The 18328-nt window shown below is 43.6% G+C and overlaps 1 protein-coding gene across 1 annotated transcript in view; it reads right to left on the bottom strand.

The window, feature by feature from the left end:
* Positions 1-18328, bottom strand: part of RYR3 (ryanodine receptor 3) — a 625867-nt gene that overhangs the window by 327947 nt on the left and 279592 nt on the right. Inside the window, exons 28-29 of the mRNA XM_065402721.1 lie at positions 15341-15546; positions 14359-14533 (exon numbers count right to left, since the gene is read on the bottom strand). Coding sequence (XP_065258793.1) covers positions 14359-14533; positions 15341-15546 — 381 coding nt within the window. The remainder of the gene's footprint in view (positions 1-14358; positions 14534-15340; positions 15547-18328) is intronic.

Here is an 18328-nt window from a genome sequence, read left to right as displayed (position 1 = left end):
CCCCAGGAGGGGCCCCAAAAATGAGGCTGAGCACAGGGCCCCACTAACTCTAAATCCACCACTGGTGAACTTGAAGAGGTGGCTTAGGATATGTCTACAAAGGAAGACCCATGGTGGCTTAGGATATGTCTACTGCAAAGGAAGACCCATGGTGCCAAATCTGAGAGTCAGGCTCACAGGGCTCGGGCTGCAGGGCTAAAAATAGCAGTGTAGATGTTCTTGCTCAAGCTGGAGCCTGGACTCTGAAACCCAGGATGGAGGTTGGATCTCAGAGCCCAGACTCCAGACTGAGTGGGAACACCTACACTGCTATTTTTAGCCCCACAGCCCAAGCCCTGTGAGCTCAAGTCAATTGACCCGGGCTCTAAGACTCAGTTGCCACAGGATTTTTTTTTTTTTTAAGCATAAACATACATTTTGGGGTCTAATCATCAGGTTTGAAAAACCCAAGTTTGCTTGAACCAGTCATTCAAATACAGGAAGGATCAACTCCGTTCTTAATCGTTCTGAGGCAAATACAACATAGGTTCATACAGCTTACTGAATGGAGATATTTAAGGTGCAATATTAGTACTCAAGAGCATATCTGCTCAGTGTGGACATTAAAAATCTCTCCTCTACCCAGCATTATTAATTCTTTTTATAAAAATATAAATGATCCCCACAACTCCTAAATACTATTAGCTCCTCCCCTCCACATAAGCCAGGGATGGGCAAACTATGGGCCGGATCCAGCCCCTCAGGACTTTGCATCCGGCCCGCAGGATTGCCCCCTGTGGTGCTGCGAGCCCAGCGCCGCTCTCAGAAGCGGCCCCTGGGCGGGGGGGCAGAGGGCTCCGCGTGCGTTGCCCTTGCCTCCAGACACCACCACCCACAGCTCCCATTGGCCGGGAATGGGGAACCACAGCCAATGGGAACTTCGGGGGAGGTACCTGGAGGCACGGCAAGGGCAGCGCACGCAGAGCCCTCCGCGCCCCCTCCCCCAGGGGCCACAGCACTTCCTGGAGGGGCGCGGGGCCGGGGACAGGGCAGGCATGCAGGAAGCCTGCCCTGGCCCCAGTGCGCACCGCTGCCACCCCGGAGCCGCTTTAGATAAGCGGCCCTGGGCTGGAGCTCAAACCCCTCCTGCACCCCGCCCCCCAACTCCCTGCCCTAAGCCCCTGCCTGTACCTTGCACCCCTCCTGCACCTCAACTCCCTGCCCTGAGCCCCCTGGTACACCCCACACCCCTCCTGCACCCCAGCCCTCTGCCCTGAGCTCTATGCTGCACCCTACACCCCTGTGCACCCCAACCCCCTGCCCTGAGCCCCCTGCTGCACCCCGCACCCCTCCTGCACCCCAACCCCTGCCCTGAGCCCCCTCCTGCAGTCCACACCCCTGCCCTGAGCCCCCTCCTGCACTCCGCACCCCTTCTGCACCCCAACCCCCTTCCCTGAGCCCCCTCATACACCCCGCACCCCTCCTCTGCCCCAGTCCCTTGCCCTGAGCCCCTTCCTGCACACCACACCCCCTCCTACACCCCGCAATCCCTCCCGCACTTCAACCCCCTGCCCCGGCCCTGCATACAATTTCCCCACCCAGATGTGGCCCTCCGCCCAAAAAGTTTGCCCTGACATAAGCCCTGCCCCTTCTCTCCGAGGTGCCTAGACCAACACAGAGGTGAGAGACCACTCAGTCCCAAGGGTGCTTTCTGTGGGGAGGAGATGGATCCCTGCAGGTGTGGAGTACAAGAGGGCAGAAAGTCCATTCACCAAAGCAGGTTCCACTGTATCCAAGTGCACTGTAAGGTAAATACCTAAAATAGCCAGCTATTTTAGGTATCAATTTAATTTTCAGTATATTTAGAATGTATATAAGAGAATATACATGGTTTTATTTTCTCTCCAGAAATATTCTTTTAAAAACTAAGCTTGCTTTAAATCTCGAATATTCTGATCTACATATAAACCTTATTATTCTTAACAGATCAAAGCCCCAATTAAATTTGTTTGCCTTTTAAAATATTGTATTCATAACTGTTGGTAGAATGGAACAAAACAAAAGCTTAAATTAGCAGGGAATTTGGAAAAACGAGATAAGAGACAGTATAATACTAAGAGCCTTTTGTAACTTTTGGGTGGGCTAGAGTTCACTTCATTGCCCTTCTCTAGTGCCTAAAAAAACCCAACTCCCATAGAAAAATATCTGGAGACCCAGAATTCAGTCTCTAAGGATTTTCAGCAAGGATTGCTTAGGGTCAACCTCCCCACATTCAAGTCCCAAAAAGAGCTAACAAAATGAATTTAATTAAATAACTATAATATCTTATGATGTAAAAAATAATTTTTTTTAACATAACATGGCTATTTCATACTCCACAGACATTATCTTCACATTTATACATAAAACATAAATAAAGAAAACAAATCAAAATCTGAACAGTTCAGTCCCCACAGAAACACAGTGAGAAGAAACAGAGTTCCCAAAAGCTTAGGTTGAGTTCACCTGAGTCTCAGTTACAGTCTTTGATCACGAAATCTACACCAGCTGCTGAGTTAAAAAAACAAAAAACAAAACAAAAACTTCCCTCCACTTGCTTGTAGGAATCTTCTGTTGGAATCCATGCAGACTCTTCCTCTGCCGAAATCACTGTTAACCAGCCAGCTAACTGATTAACCAACCACTCAGTTAAGTATGTAGATTAAAAAAAACCCTGCTGCAAAATGCTTCAGAGTTAGGGACAACAGCCTGCTTTCTGCTCCTGGCCTCAGCCTCTCCCAACTCACACAGAGCAGGTGGCCCTTTGTAAAGCAACTGACCTGACTGCTTGCCCTCATGGAGTCTGACCCCAGCAACAGCGAACCTACTGGAACATACCCCAAGCTACCACACCCAATTCCAGAAGCTTCTGGATGTGGAGTGCTTAATCTGCCTAGCAACAATGACTCAGACACAACTCACGCCTACCTCCCCCGCCCATGGGTCTCTTAAAGAGATATCTCCCTATTAGGCACATGCGTTACACTGTTGGCTGGCTTTGTAAATCCTTGAGAAAAATGGTTTATTATTGAAATATCAGGCATACAAGGCTTACAAGTTCAGGCCTACAAGGCTTTATGCTACATTGAGTAGATACTCACACCCATATTTAGGTCTGATTTTTAAAATATACAATATGTGCTCTTGGTAAGTTATATATAGACACATATTGAGATCCTAACCCTGCAAACACTCAGACACTTGAGAAACTTTACTCACATGAGTAGTCCCATTAAAATCTACATAGACATTTTCCCAATATTGTCATTTCTGATGACCGAACATGATGTCTCAACATGTCTGTATTTGTGTCATTCTAATAGCTATTTCTTTAGAAATAGGCTGCTGACTGTTCCATCTCTCCAAGAACAGAGAACATTGGGGAACCACAACTGAAAACTCTCCCTCCCATTCCAGCAGCAGAAATACTACAGCCATGGAGTCAGAGTGAGAGCTAAGGGGAAGGCTACTGGTGGCTCTCTCATCTACTAGAGAGTTTCTTCTGGTGGGAAGAAAGGGGACAGGTGGCTTGTACTCCAAACTCTGGCAGCACTGATCCTCATTGGGAAGTTGCTGCCCCTCCTCCCCCATCAATCTATGACTAATATTAGGTACGTGTGAGGAAATTCAGATAACAGTTACCTCACTCTCACTGAGTCATTCAGAACATATTGCACAGGCGGGATAAGAGGGAAAATCCTCTCATTGATCAATAACTAGTTAAAAAACAGGAAACAAAGGGTAAGAATAAATGGCCAATTTTGAGAATGGAGAGAGGTAAATAGCGTGTTCCCCAGGGATCTGTACTGGGATCAGTTCTGTTCAACACATTCATAAATTATCTGGAAAAAGGGGTGAACAGTGAGCTGGCAAAGTTTACAGATGATACAAAATTACTCAAGATAGTTAAGTCCAAAGCTGACTGCTAAGAGTTACGAATGGATCTCACAAAACTGGATGACTGGGCAAAAAATATGGCAAATTAAATTCAATGTTGATAAATGCAAAGGCCTAAATTAGCTATTACCATTCACGAAAGACATCTTGGAGTCATTGTGGATAATTTTCTGAAAACATCCACTCAATGTGCAGTGGCAGTCAAAAACGCTAACAGAATGTTAGGAACCATGAGGAAAGGGATAGATAAGAAGACAGAAAATATTACAATGCCACTACATAATTCCATGCTATGCCAACACCTTGAATACTGCAAGCAGTTCTGGTTGCCCCATTGCAAAAAAGATATATTAGAAATGGAAAGGTACAGAGAAGGACAGCCAAAAATGATTAAGGATATGAATCAGCTTCTATATGAGAAGAGATTAAAAAGGCTGGGACTGTTCAGCTTGGAAAAGAGATGACAGAGAGTATATGATGGAGGCCTATAAAATCATGAATGGTGTGGAGAACTTGAATAAGGAAGTGTTATTTACCCCTTCACATAACACAAGAGCCAGGGGTCACCCAATGAAATTAATAGGCAGCAGGTTTAAAACAAACAAAAGGAGGTACTTCTTAACACAATGAACAGTCAACCTGTGGAACTTGTTGCCAGGGGTTGTTGTGAAGGCAAAAACTATAACTGGGTTCAAAAAAGAATTAGATAAGTTCATGGAGGATAGGTCCATCAATGACTATTATCCAAGATGGTCAGAGATGGAACCCCATGCTCTGACTCCCAGATACTGGGACTGGATAACAAGAGAAGATTACTCACCTTGTGCAGTAACTGAGGTTCTTCAAGATGCGTGTCCCTGTGGGTACTCCACTTCAGGTGCATCCTGGCACCATTGTTCGAAGATTTGTGGTAGCAGTGTCCACGCAGCTTGTGTGCGCGCAGTAGGCATCTCGCGGTGCCATTGGTGCTGTGTCTCACGGTGCCGTTGGTGCTGCATCTAGTGCGCAGACGACCTGAGCCCTTCAGTTCCTTCTCTACCACAGAGTCCTAGTGGTGAACTCCAAAGTAGAGGGGAGGAGGGCAGGTAGTGGAGCACCCACAGGGACACACATCTTGAAGAACCTCAGTTACTGCACAAGATGAGTAACCTCTTTTTCTTCGAGTGCTGTCCCTGTGGGTGCTCCACTTCAGGTGACTGTAGAGCAGTGCCCCTCAGAAGGCAGGAGGAATTTTGGGTTCATTTGAGTGATAGAGGAAAGTATGGTTTGGCCAACTATGGTGTCAGCCCTGGAGTCTTGAGTGATTGCATAGTGCTCAGTGAATGTGTGGTCAGAGGCCCAAGTGGCCGCCCTACAAATCTCTCATATTGGAACATTGTTGAGGAATGCGATCGAGGTAGAAACAGATCATGTGGAATGTGCTCTAATGTGTGTAGGAGGATCTGTATTTCGAATACAATAGCACTGTTGAATGCAAATGGAGATCCATTTAGACAGTCTCTGAGTGGATATTGCACAGCCTTTTGAACGCTCAGTAGTAGAAGCGAAAAGTCGAGTAGATTTCCGGAAAGGGTTTGGTCCTTTTCAGGTAAAATGCTAACGCTCGCCTGATGTCCAAGGTATGCAAGATGGTCTCTGTTGGAGTCTCGTGAGGCTTGGGATAGAACGTAGGAAGATGGATTGGTTGGTTCATATGAAAGGATGATATTACCTTCAGTAGAAATTTTGGGTGCAGACATAGTGTGACCTTGTCTTTGAAGAATATTGTGTAGAGAGGATGGCCATGAGCACTCCGATCTCACTCACCCCTCTTGCAGAAGTAAAGACAACCAGAAAGGCCACTTTCATAGATAAATGCAGCGGAGAACAGGTGGCTAAGGGTTCAAATAGCAGTCTGGTAAGGCATTTCAACACCAGATTGAGGTCCCAGGCCGGGGTAGGTTGGTGAACTTCTGAGTAAATGTTCTGGAGACCCGTGAGGAAATGTTAACTAATTGGGTGCGCAAAGATTGAGTTCCCCTCAATCTCATGATGGAACACAGTAATGGCCACAGGATGGACTTTGGTGAAACTCATTGCTAAACCCAAGCATTTCAGCTCCAGAAGGTATTCCAACACTAATGCACCCACTTCAGTGCCCATTTCAGTGGCACTATGGAGGCCGTCAAGTGTTTTTCTTGACACCAGGAGGAGAATCTCTTCCATTTTTGAAGGTAAGTATTATGCGTGGTCACTTTCCTGCTGTTTAGTAAAATGTGTTTAACTTGTTCTGAGCAGGCTAGTTCACCATGATGGAACCATGTAGGAGCCATGCTTTTAGGTGGAGTTTCTCCAGATTCGGGTGAAGAGTGTGACCATTGTTCTGAGACAGCAGGTTCAGTTGATGAGGGAAAGCTCGAGGGGCACATATCGCCTTGAGCATCAGGTAAGGGTACCATGCTTGTCTGGGCCATGTTGGGACTATGAGTATAATTTTGGCCTCGTCTGTTCTTGTGTATCACGCGTGATATCACTGGAATCGGTGGGAAAGTGTACATGAGGTGTGCATCCCATACGATGAGAAAGGCGTCCCCCAATGACCAGGGTTCCATTCCTGCTCTCGAGCAGAACATTGCGCATTTGCTGTTCATTTGGGATGCGAACAAGTCGACTTTGGGATGCGAACAAGTCGACAAAGGGAGTGCCCCACTGGTGGAAAATGGAGAGCAAAACTGTCCCATTCATTTCCCATTCGTGGTCTCAAGAGAAGTACCTGCTTAGTGTGTCTGCCATCGCATTCTGGCAGCTGGGAAGGTAGGAGGCCAAAATGTTTATGTTGTGGTGTATGCACCAGTTGCAGTTTCATGGCTTTGGTGCACAGCGAGTGAGATCGAGCGCCCCCTTGTCGATTGATGTAAAACATGCAGGTAATTTTTTCGGTCATGATGTGAATTGATTCGTTCTTTATGTGCGATAGGAAGTGTCTGCAGGCATTGCAGACCACGCATAGTTCTAGTAGATTGATGTGTAAATGAGTCTCCACAGGAGACCATTTGCCTTGAACCGTGTGCAGGTGCATATGGGCACCCCAGCCTATCAGCAAGACGTCTGTCTTGATAACTATTGAAGGGGTTTCCTGTTGGAACAGGATGCCCATGCATACATTTTCTGGTCTTGTCCACCAGTGTAGAGAGTCCAGGACATAGGGTGGTACTGTAAGTCACTTGTGCAGGCTGTGCTTGCTGGGTATGTATACCGAGCTCAGCCAGCCCTGAAGGCAGCTGTAGTCTTGCGTGTCGTACCACATACCTTGTGGCTACCATATGTCCTAGAAGTTGCAGGACAGTATGAGCCGGTATTTGGAGGCTGACTCTTACCTCTGAGATAGGTTTGTCAGAGTTGAATCTGTTCAGGGCAGCGATGCCTTGGCTTCTATGGCATCTAGATGTGTCCCGATTAAGTCCAGTTGTTGGTCAGGAACTAGAGTGGATTTTCTTTCATTCATCTGTAATCCTAGATACCTGAATAGTGTGATCATCGTCTGGACTGAGTCCAGTGCTTCTTGTTGACTTGGGCCTTTTAAAAGGCAATCGTCCAGATAAGGGAAAATCCTTATTCCCTGTTTGCGTAGATGTGCCGCTACTACCGCTAGGGTTTTGGAGAAAACTCTTGGTGCGGTGGATAGGCCAAAAGCTAGTACTCTGTACTGGAAGTGTTTGTGTCCTACTCTGAAACGCAGGTATTTCCTGTGACTGGGATGTATAGTAATATGAAAATAAGCAACTTGGAGGTCGAGGGCTGAAAACCAGTCCCCCTTTTGCAGCACTGGAAGTATTGTGCTCAGTGTCACCATTTTGAACTTTTGAATGTTGAGTTTCCTGAGATCCAAGATAGGTCTCCATCCCCCATTCTTCTTCTGGGCCAAGAAGTAGTGGGAGTAGAACCCCTTCCCCATGTATTGAGAAGGTACTCGTTCCACAGGACCTAGTTGTAGAAAATGATCGACTTCTTGCAGTAACAGGTGCTCGTGAGAAGGGTCCCTGAAGAGGGATGGGCAGGGGGGTAGGGTAGGTGGTCGGGAGGTAAAGAGGATGGTATATCCTGATCGTACAATCTCTAACACCAATTGGTCGGTTGTTATTGATGCCTACATGTGGTAGAATAGGCAAAGGTGGTATCCATAGCACAGGGACGGATTGGGTAGAAGCACTGCCTGGTGAAGGAGGTCATCCAGACCCTTGACCAAAACTTCAAAATTGTGGCTTGGGTGGAGCCGATTGAGATGTTCACGGTTGATCTTGAGGAGGCGGCGCTGACAATGTCTTTGGTTCTCGTATTGTTGCTGTTGTTGCTGTTGGTTGGAAGAGTAATCCCAGTTCCTCTGATAAGGCTGATATCGTCTTCTCTTCGCAGGTGGCGTGTAGATCCCCAAAGTGCAAAGGGTGGCTTGAGAATCCTTCATTCAGCGGAGCACCTCATCTGTCTTGTTCAAAAAGAGCTTCTCTTGGTCGAAAGGCAGGTCCTTGATCTTGGTTTGAAGTTCTTTAGGTATGCCAGAGGATTGTAACCAGGATGCCTGGTGCATGACTACGGCAAGGTAATGATTCTGGCTGCCATGTCCATAATGTCTAAAGATGCTTGGAGGGCTGTTTTAGCTATGAGTTGACCCTCGTTTACAATGGCCTGGAATTGTGATTGTTTCTCCTCAGGGAGCTCTGCTGTGAATGAGCTGAGTTTCTCTTGATTATCATAATCGTATTTAGCCAGCAAGTCCGAATAGTTTGTGACTCAGAATTGTAATGTCGCTGAGTAAATTTTTTATCCAAAGAGGTCAAGTCTCTTATGTTCTTTATCTTGTGGGGTCAATCGAAACTGTTGTTGTTTGCCGCATTGATTAGTAGCATTGACCACCAGTGAGTTGGGAGGCAGGTGCGAGAAGAGGAAGCCCACCCCTTTGGCGGGGACATAATACAATCTATCCACCCTTTCGCATGTCAGTGGAATTCAGGCTGATGTCTGCCAGACTGTCTCCGCTGGTTCTAAGATTGGCAGAGCGATTTTGGAAGTAGATGCAAGTTGTAAGATTTGTACCAGCTTGTGTTGGTTTGTCTGTACTTCCTCCAAAGGGATTTCCTGGCTTTTGGCAACCCACTTAAACAGTTCCTGAAATTGTTTGAAGTCATCCGCTGAAGTAGGCGGCAGTGGCATGATTACGCCATCTGGGGATGAGGAAGAATTGTGAGCAGGAGATGTCGCTTCCTGATCAGTGGCTGTTTCTGTCTCATCCCCAACATCCTGAGCCTCCTTTGGTTTCGGGGTGGGAGACATGGGATTAGACCTCAGCTCGCCTCTATAGAGACGTGGGTGGCCTGGATTGAGGGCCCTGGTAAGTCACCAGTTTCCAATGTGCCCATTGCATTGGGAAGGCCATAGGTGGATACATCCACGGTGGTCGGTACCATGGTTGGGATGGCTGGTTATGAGGGTATTTAGGACCCATCTGGCTCCAGGTTGGTCATCAGTCTTTTGGTGATGAGTGGTGCGGCGAGAAAGTGTATGGTTCATCATCATCACTGGATGAGTGTACCACGCCATGAGAAGTATGGGGATCTCCTCTATAACTTACAGGAGAGCCCTCAGTACCACGTAGTGGGGCCTGCAGTGCCGATGACACAGCCAAGTCTCTTTGTTGCAATAAATTCTGTGGCAGTTCTGAGGTCGGTGCCATTGGTGCCGATGGGGGCATTCTCGTCCGTGCCAATGTCAGTGCTGTCAGATGTAGTGTTGATTTAGCCAGTGCTGTCGGTGCCGACTTGTTTTTCTTAGCCAGTGCTGACTGCAATGTCGGTGGCGGAGGCATGGTGCCTGAGGAGACACTTGGCACCAGGTCTCTAACAGGTGAATTGGGAGCCATGGAGGAGGTATGTTGCCATCTGTGCCTTGACTCTGTCTCCTTCACTTGGGACTCAGTGGTGCCGGAGGTGCCCAGAGCGTCGTAGGTGCTCACCTGAGCATGTGTCAGCATTGGGGGTAGTGTCATGGCAGGAGACCGCATACTTTTCTGCAGTGCTCTCTATGGACATGTCTGTGCCCTCTTCCTTGGTCTTTTAGAGGAAGGCATGTCTTCTGTCTCTGCAGGTGAGTGCCCAGAGAGGCGGTCCATTGGTCTGGCTCTGGTTGGATTGATTTCTCCATCAGTATAATTTTCAAGCAGAGATCTCGGTCACGCCAAGCTCTCGCTTTCAGATTACTGGAGTGGGTGCATTTCTGCGGGATATGCATCTCCTCAAGACATCAGACACACAAAGACTATCCGTCTGAAACGGGCACTACTTTGTGGAAAGAGCCACATCGACTAACGCCTGGGTAGCCAGCCAGCTCTGACAGTTAGTGGATCACAGTATAAGGAGGGTAAACTGGGAAAGTAAACTTTATTTTTCTTAAAAATATCACTAACAATAACTATAACTTGTAAAAAAAAACCCTAACTACTATGTAAACTGCTATCTTTTTAAAGGTTTGGCGAGAGTAACGAACACCGTCCCTGAGCTCCGTCTTCAGCTGAGGAAGGTTGAGAAGGAACTGGAGGGCTCAGGTCGTGCACGCGCTAGACGTGAAACCAACAGTACTGCGAGATGCCTACTGAGCACGCACGACCCGCACAGATACTGCTACCATAAATCTCCGATTGATGATGCCAGGACACACCTGAAGTGGAGCACCCACAGGGACAGCACTCAGAGAAGAAGGGATGGATTACTTGATAATTGCCTTGATCTGTTCATTCTCTTTGAAGCATCTGGCATTAGCCACTGTTGGAAGACAGGATATTGGGCTAGATGGACCATTGATCTGACCCATTATGGCCGTCCTTATGTTTTTATGGTATCAGATGGAAGAAGTACAGTGAGTAGCAGTGGTTGGCAATGTGAAAAAGTAGTAATGACTATTACATCATGGAACATAAAAATGCAAAATGAAGGTGCAGGATGAAGAACTGTCTGAGTTTACATGAGACAAGTTAAGTGTTTGAGGAAATGGTCTTGTGTAGAACTAAATAACCAGGGTGCCACCAGAGACTAAAAAAGTGAGAAAAATAAAAATTGCCAGATAATTACTAATCAGCATGAAGTTACCACCATTGCAAGGGCACTACATTCTGCTTTATATTTGGGGGAAATGGCAATAAAAACAAGAAAGAACAATTAAAAATGCCTCTTAGGTCCTCTTTCACAGAACCATATAGTAACTGTTGCTCTATAAGGTGGGGTGAGAGAGAGGAAGGAAATATTTTGGGTTTTTTTAACTGAACCATGTAGAGGCCAGGGAAAAGAGAAGTTTAGATGAGACAGGCAGAAAATACATAAACTGGAGCCAAGTGAATATTCATCTTGTAAAAATTGGTGTATTGCTGCTGGGTGCAGAATAACATATATGGTTAGTGAATGAAATGATCCCAAATGTAAAAAAAAATTTCTCTGACCACATGCGCGTAATCTGCATTGACATGAGTGACGATTGTACATGCTCATATGAAAGCAAAAAACTAATTATATAAACAGAAAATGCACTCACGCCTTGAGATCCTTTTGGATGTAAGATGTTAATAATGACTATCATAATTCATTATTACTGTTTAAATACAGTTCTGTAAATGAACTCACCATAGCAGTGCTTGTGGAAAACTACTCACATAATCTGCCTCTTCATGACCAGCTGCCTAACTAATGTGCATTGGTGGTTCAAAGAACGAGAACAGATGTAGTCTGTACTAGTAGACAGCCATCTTACAACACATTTTATCAGGTGGATGTGTGGGACTGCCTGAAGGCTTGCCTCAGAGGCACTAGAAATTGTTAAAAGCATTGATGGGAATATTAGACAAGAACAGACTGGCAGCCTGGGAAACTGAGAACCAAAGGGGACTAAAACTGGTTAAGTTTGTAGCAGTCAGTTTTAAAATAACAGGAAGCTAAAAGTTCCCAAAGGGAATTCCAGCAAGAGATGAGAAAGTAAGAGAGGGTTTGAAGAGGAGGCACTTTAATATATATACATACACACACACACACACACACACTGCAGATGTCATGACTACTCTGAGACCAGACTAGTCTGGATTTAAAAATAAATAAATGGAGGATATTAAAGTCTGTAAATGTCACAGAATTAACTGCTGTATCTTTCAGTCAGGCTGTCTAGGGAAATAATCATACTCTTAACACTCCCGCTACCCACAAAAATGAGTGATAAATTTGGTAAGTAAATGCAAACATCAAGTGCACTCCATCATCCCAAAAAACTCAGGCCAATTGTACTGAATGTCCTATGTGAAGGGGCAGGAGGACCCCAAAAGCCCAGGAAGAGGTTCACAATAATGGAGGGTGGGAGAATAGAGCCGATCAGCTCCCTTCCCCCCACAGTTGGCCAGAGGGAGGTGAAGAGACCCAGCTCTGCATTCTGAGGCATGCACTTTGCTTCTCTTCCTTTTTTCTGGGCTCTCTCTCCCACTGCTGGTCCAATCAATATCCCCATCTGGTGAGACCGTGGGAGAAGGGGTGGGCATTTTAAGGATTTCAAAATAGTTTTCTGTGTTTTACTTATGATATCCCTTCTCAATAATCCTCTTCAGCCATAAGCAGCAAGATGCTCTCTCTGCTACCCCTTGGCAGGTTTGTTCTCAGATGCCAGGATTGACATTTGGCTTTGGGATGTTAGGATTGGATCAGGCAGGAAACAGGGAAAGGAAACAAGTGGATGGTGTCCAGCAGGGAGAAAGACTAAAAGGGTTGCAACACCCCTTGGTTTGGGGTCCTTCCCAAATGGGGAAGCCCAACCAACTGCCCATTCCTCCTGCTCCCTCCTGTGAATAGTTATATGGTGGAATCCCTGTAACTTCGCACTGGATCCAGTGAAATGCCTGCTTTATGAGGGACAAGGTGAGTGAGGTAATATATTTTATTGGGTCAACTTCTAATTAAATAAATAAGGAAGTACAAACATACATACATACATACAAGATTTTATCGTGACGTCTGGTCACCCTATGTCTAGGAGAAGGCTGAGCAGTACAGGACATACATTTCTCGGGGGAAAACCGGGGCTGGGATTGTGTTGGAGGCACACTGTGGTAATCTTTAAAGCTGGTAAGAGCAAAGGTATGGCTGGCTGGCTGCACCACACACGGATGTAGCTGGGAGTGACTTGCATGCTGGAGGCTGTTTATGAGCAGTCCGTGTTGGAGGCTACATCAGCAATGCATTGTAAAGTGCACCCCAGGTCACAGGGCAGGAGTGACACAGCTACTCATTGGTATGGATTGTACCTTGGTATGACACAATTTTAATTAGCTTAATATTATCTGTATTAACTCTCAGAAGGGATATTTTACTTTCCTACATCATGCATATGCGATTTGATCAATATGCACAGACCTTCAGTAATGCATTTCTTGACCCCTCCCCCTGATATTTACTTTACAGATATTTTTTAAGCGCTCAAGGTCCATTGAGAGTCTAGCAAGCTGGACTATACATTGATCAAACTTATTTCACTTTTCAGTGAAAAACTAGAATGAAAACGTTAACATTAGTAATGTAATTTGATTGACAATAATCTTCATTGCTTAACATGAAAGTCATAGAGCCATTTTGGAAAATGTTTATCGAAAATAAATCTTTGTAAAGAATTTAAAAGAACAAATTGAACATACGGTTGTCCCCAAAATTGCATTCATTGTACAAGCCCTCACTTTGTACTAAAATTTGTAAGTCTAGTTCTCACTGTCATACAATAAAATATCAAAGTGGTTCAAGTTTATTTTTTCATGTGATATGCCCACTAGCCCCTGATCTGGGAGTACATTGTTTTCTTTAACATTTTATCTAATTAAGTTTAGTTATTTATCATTGCTGATTTGTGGTTGTTTGTTCTTACCATTATTCCTGGTGAAAGGGATGGTTCAGTACTGCAAGTTGTTTGAAACCCATTTTTCTATTTGCAGATTAGGGCTTGCAGAACCCTTTCACCACAGTGCCCTCTAAAGAATTAATTATCTTTGAATTAAAGTTCAGGCTTTACATTGCAACATAACAAGACTACTAGCTGATAACTGCCCTTGATCCTCAGGAAACACCAAAAGGACTAGGCTTGGGCCATTCAAGCACAAGGAGCCAACACATTCATTTGGCCAACAAAAGACTAGATGGGCAACAGCACTGGATTCAACAGCAAGTAAGTTTCCTCATTGCCTCTCACTCAGGTGAAAGCTCGGAGATGCTCTGTCAGAGCTGAGGGCCAAGTATATGAGGAATCCCCAACCATGAAATGGGAAGAGGCAGAATCATCTGCAACGATACAATTTCAGACTTCTCAATTCATTTTAAATCTGTAGTACAACATAATTTTCTCCTAATTTTTCTTATATGCTTGCAGTGTAACTTTAAAAACCAATAGGATTCAACTTACCCTTTTCTATTTCAAAGTCAGCAAAGGCAAGTTCTGAACCTTTATTGGTTATAAGCAATTCCCCATTCAGAGTAAAGATCATGGACTTGTCATCTAAGTTTATCATACAACCAACAACATCTCCTGGTTGCCAGTTTCGTCCAAAGAATCCACTGCCTAGATGCCAACGCTGGCCCTGAAAAAGAACAGAGACTCAGAAATAAAAGTACAACACACCTGATTTGCTGCTAGAGAGATTCAAAGCAAGGGGGGGGAAAGGGAAGCCAAGACACATTGCCAGTCAGTGGACCTATATTGCATATGATAATAGGTTCATAAAATTCTAAATAAGAAAATATATCTTAATATATATGAATAATTTGTAAATCTAAGATATAGTTTTAATGAAATAATTTCATCAGTGGTGGGACTCTACTCTTAGTTCTTTGTTTTTATCTACTGCTTTTCATACAGAGATCTCAAAAACATTCATGAACATGAAAGAATTAAGCCCCACAACACTCCTTTGAGGTATTGTAGGCTAGTATCTTCCCTACTTTTATATGGGGACACTGAGGAACACAGACATTATATAATTTTCATATAGTGACACAGAACTCCTGTGAATATTAATGTGCTAAGCATCCTTTATGTTTGTTGTGAAGTGACATTTGCCTGAAAAGAACTGCCTTATCTGAATAAACTGCATTTTGTTCATTTTGACTTGAAACAGAGTCCTTTCCATGAATTACATGGAATCCAAGAAGATAAACATAACAGAAGTCTGTCTCTGTAGAAGTAGACACAGTGTGTAGAATCAGAACATATAGAACAGGCTACACAGTGACATTGTAATGTAGCTCAGAGAGTAAAAACATTTACATGAATCTCAGAATTTACAAAGGGTCTGCTCAAGACACTATCATTACAATGTCACTGTGTAGCCTATTCACAACTACAAACAAACTCATTTAAATTAAATTTTGTAAAGAAATTTACTAACTCTGCTGCCTTCAAACACAAATGCTTGGTCATCAGCTCCCAATTCTATGTCCGGCCGGCAGCCTGGCCTTGCCCAGCCAACACGCATATCTCCACCCGTCACAGCTTCAAACTCAAAGTACCACTTCCCAGACGTCACTGCATAAGACTGTTCTACTCTGAAGAAACGTATCTTGTCAATTCTGACTTTTCCCACAGTTTGGTCAGCTGTGAAAAAGAGAAGAAAAAAAAATTAGAATGAAATATTAGAACTGAAAATGCCAATGTTTAACTTTCCATCTGTCTCAGTCCTGAAAGAAATAATTATTTATTATGGACATGGCTGAGAATGGTACTACATTTCTTCTTCATATTTATAATATGGATCTGGAGCAGTCTCCTGTTTTGTTCTTTCTCAAATGACATGATGTTTGTGTTTGCAGTACTGTTGTAGCTATGTTGGTCCCAAGATATTAGAGAGACATAGTGGGTAAGGTAATATATTTTATTGGACCAACTTCTGTTCGTGAAAGAGACAAGCTTTCCCAGTTATACAGAGCTCTTCTTCAGGTCTGGGTGTTTGCATTTTATGTAAAAAATTATTCCTATAGATTTATTTACAAATATGTTTTTAAAACACAAAGAAGTATACACACAAGCTTTATAAATCCTTCCTGTAAATATTAATAACAGAGAGACATCGAGCCATGATCAAGCTAAATGATCCACAATTTAGTACAGTATAAAAGCTACACCAGATTACAAATTCTAGTTCTACAACTGAATGATTGTGTAAGAAACTTTGGTGGGTAACATAAGTCTATTTCCCAAGGAACAGCCCCAAGCACAAAGCTGCATGGGAGTAGAGACTTCCTACATTTGAGCAAGACTGTTGCTGTAAATTGCACATAATTCTGTGGAGCACATTACTAAACCTTAGCTGATAGCTCCAGCTATAGGAATAATAGGGCCTGCTCCTTCTCCCACTGAGTCAATAGAATTTTTGCAAAAGTTCCATTGACTTTAGTGGGAGCAGTATCAGGCCCAATGATATATCTAGGAAACATAAAACTGATCCTGCAACCCTCATAAGTAGTAATTTAGTGTATTTAGAGGGGTTTTTTTTTTTTTTTGTAAATAAAAATATTTTAGATCAAGAAATAATAATATGATTAAGTAAATGTAGATTAAAATAAATTAATCCATTCCACAATTTAAGGTAAAATCCTGCTTCCATTGAAGTGGATGGTAAAACTCCCACTGGACTTTCAAGGATGCAGGATTGAGCCTTTAAAAAGCAGTCAGAGATGACTTTGAAAGGAAATAAAAATTGGGCTTGTTTATGTAGCATAAAGCGTATCAGAGAGATTTTGATTTTTTTCTAAGTATGTTTTTTCCTGCTTGTGTTTTTACCCCACCACTCCACCCACATTAAACACATTGTGTTTTTACCCCCTCCCATATTAAAATTCAGGCCCAGTCTAGGCTGGAAGACTCATTGATTACTGCCAAGCCAGAAAACGGTGGCATCACCAGAGCAAAGAGTGAAAGCTGAACATTTAAGAGCGTAAGGGTGTTTTAGACAGAATGTTTAACATTCTGGTTTTGTTTGTTGATGTTAATATCTATTTAGTTTATGTAACTAACATTTTGGCTAAAGGAAGCCTTTAAAATTCAACATCCTGCCCTTCAATTAAAGTTTTATGGCTTGTAATAAGTATCCCTTAGACCTCCTAGATATCCTATAGAGAAAATAGAGCCCAAATGTGACATTCCTTATAAGTCTAAAGCAAAAAAAAAAAAGGGGGGGGGCAGAAAAAAGTCTTTAAAAAACAAATATACACATATATTTCCTTCTACATTACAAAGAAGCAAAAGAGCACACTTCCAGTGTTTTTGACTGCCTTAGCAGATCATGGAAGAATTTAATTTTAAAACAATGACTTCTAAATGAAAAATCAGTAGTTCCAATAGTATTGCAGGTTTTACAAAACAAAAGCACATGGTATAAGCCAATTAAGTCTAGGAAGTTCTGATTTTATATAATCATTCAATCAGAAGGATTACATATTTTCAATAAATTTGTTCCTTGTAATTATAGGTTAAAATAATTCACTTGAAAAAATGTATTTACTTTGCCACAATACTGAAAGTTATTATGCAAAACATTTTAGATATAAGCTACTTTCTCAAACAGTGATTTACATATTTTCCCTAACGTGCTAAATAGTTCTGTGAAGGAGAAATTACTCACCTGGTGTAGTAACTGGATTTTTTCAAGATATGTCCCCCTATGGATGCTCCACTTCAGGTGTAAATGTGCCCCATGCATCTTTGTTCAAAGATTTTCAGTAGCAGTGCCCATTTATCCCACACAAACATTCCAGACATTTTTGTGCTTTGTACTGAAGCTATATAGAACTGTGCAGGTGAACGTCCCTCAGTTCCTTCTCTACTGCAAAGTCCCACAAGATGAAACTCTGAAGTAGAGGGGAAGGAGGGTGGGTGGTGGAGTGGGATACACATCTCAAAAAACTCTAGTTACTGCAGAAGGTGAATAACCTCTCCTTCTTCGAGTAGTGACCCTCTGGGTGCTCCACTTCAGGTGACTCCCGCGACGTATCCGTGAAAGGAGGATGAAATTTTGAAGTAGGATCTAACACAGAAGACAGAACTGCATTGCCAACCACATTGTCTGATCTGGAAGCGTGAACCATGGCATAGTGTTTGGAGAAGGTATGCACTGAGGTCCAAGTTGTAGCTTTACAAATCTGTGCAACTGGAATATCTTTCAATAGTGCCATAGAAGTAGCCTGGGATTCTGTAGAATGGGCTTGTATGCTAGAAGGAGGTTGAATACTGACAGTACCATAACAAGAGATACACCCTGAGAGTCTTTGAGTGAGAACTGTGGGTCCTTTGGTCTTTCTGCAAATGGAACAAACAGTCTGTGAGACTTTCTAAATGGTTTGGTTCTGTCCAGACAGAAGGCTAGCACCCTTCTAACAGC

This window comes from Emys orbicularis, chromosome 4 (assembly GCF_028017835.1).
Source record: "Emys orbicularis isolate rEmyOrb1 chromosome 4, rEmyOrb1.hap1, whole genome shotgun sequence".
Classification (NCBI taxonomy): Eukaryota; Metazoa; Chordata; order Testudines; family Emydidae; genus Emys; species Emys orbicularis.
This window is presented reverse-complemented; position numbering and strand designations above follow the sequence as displayed.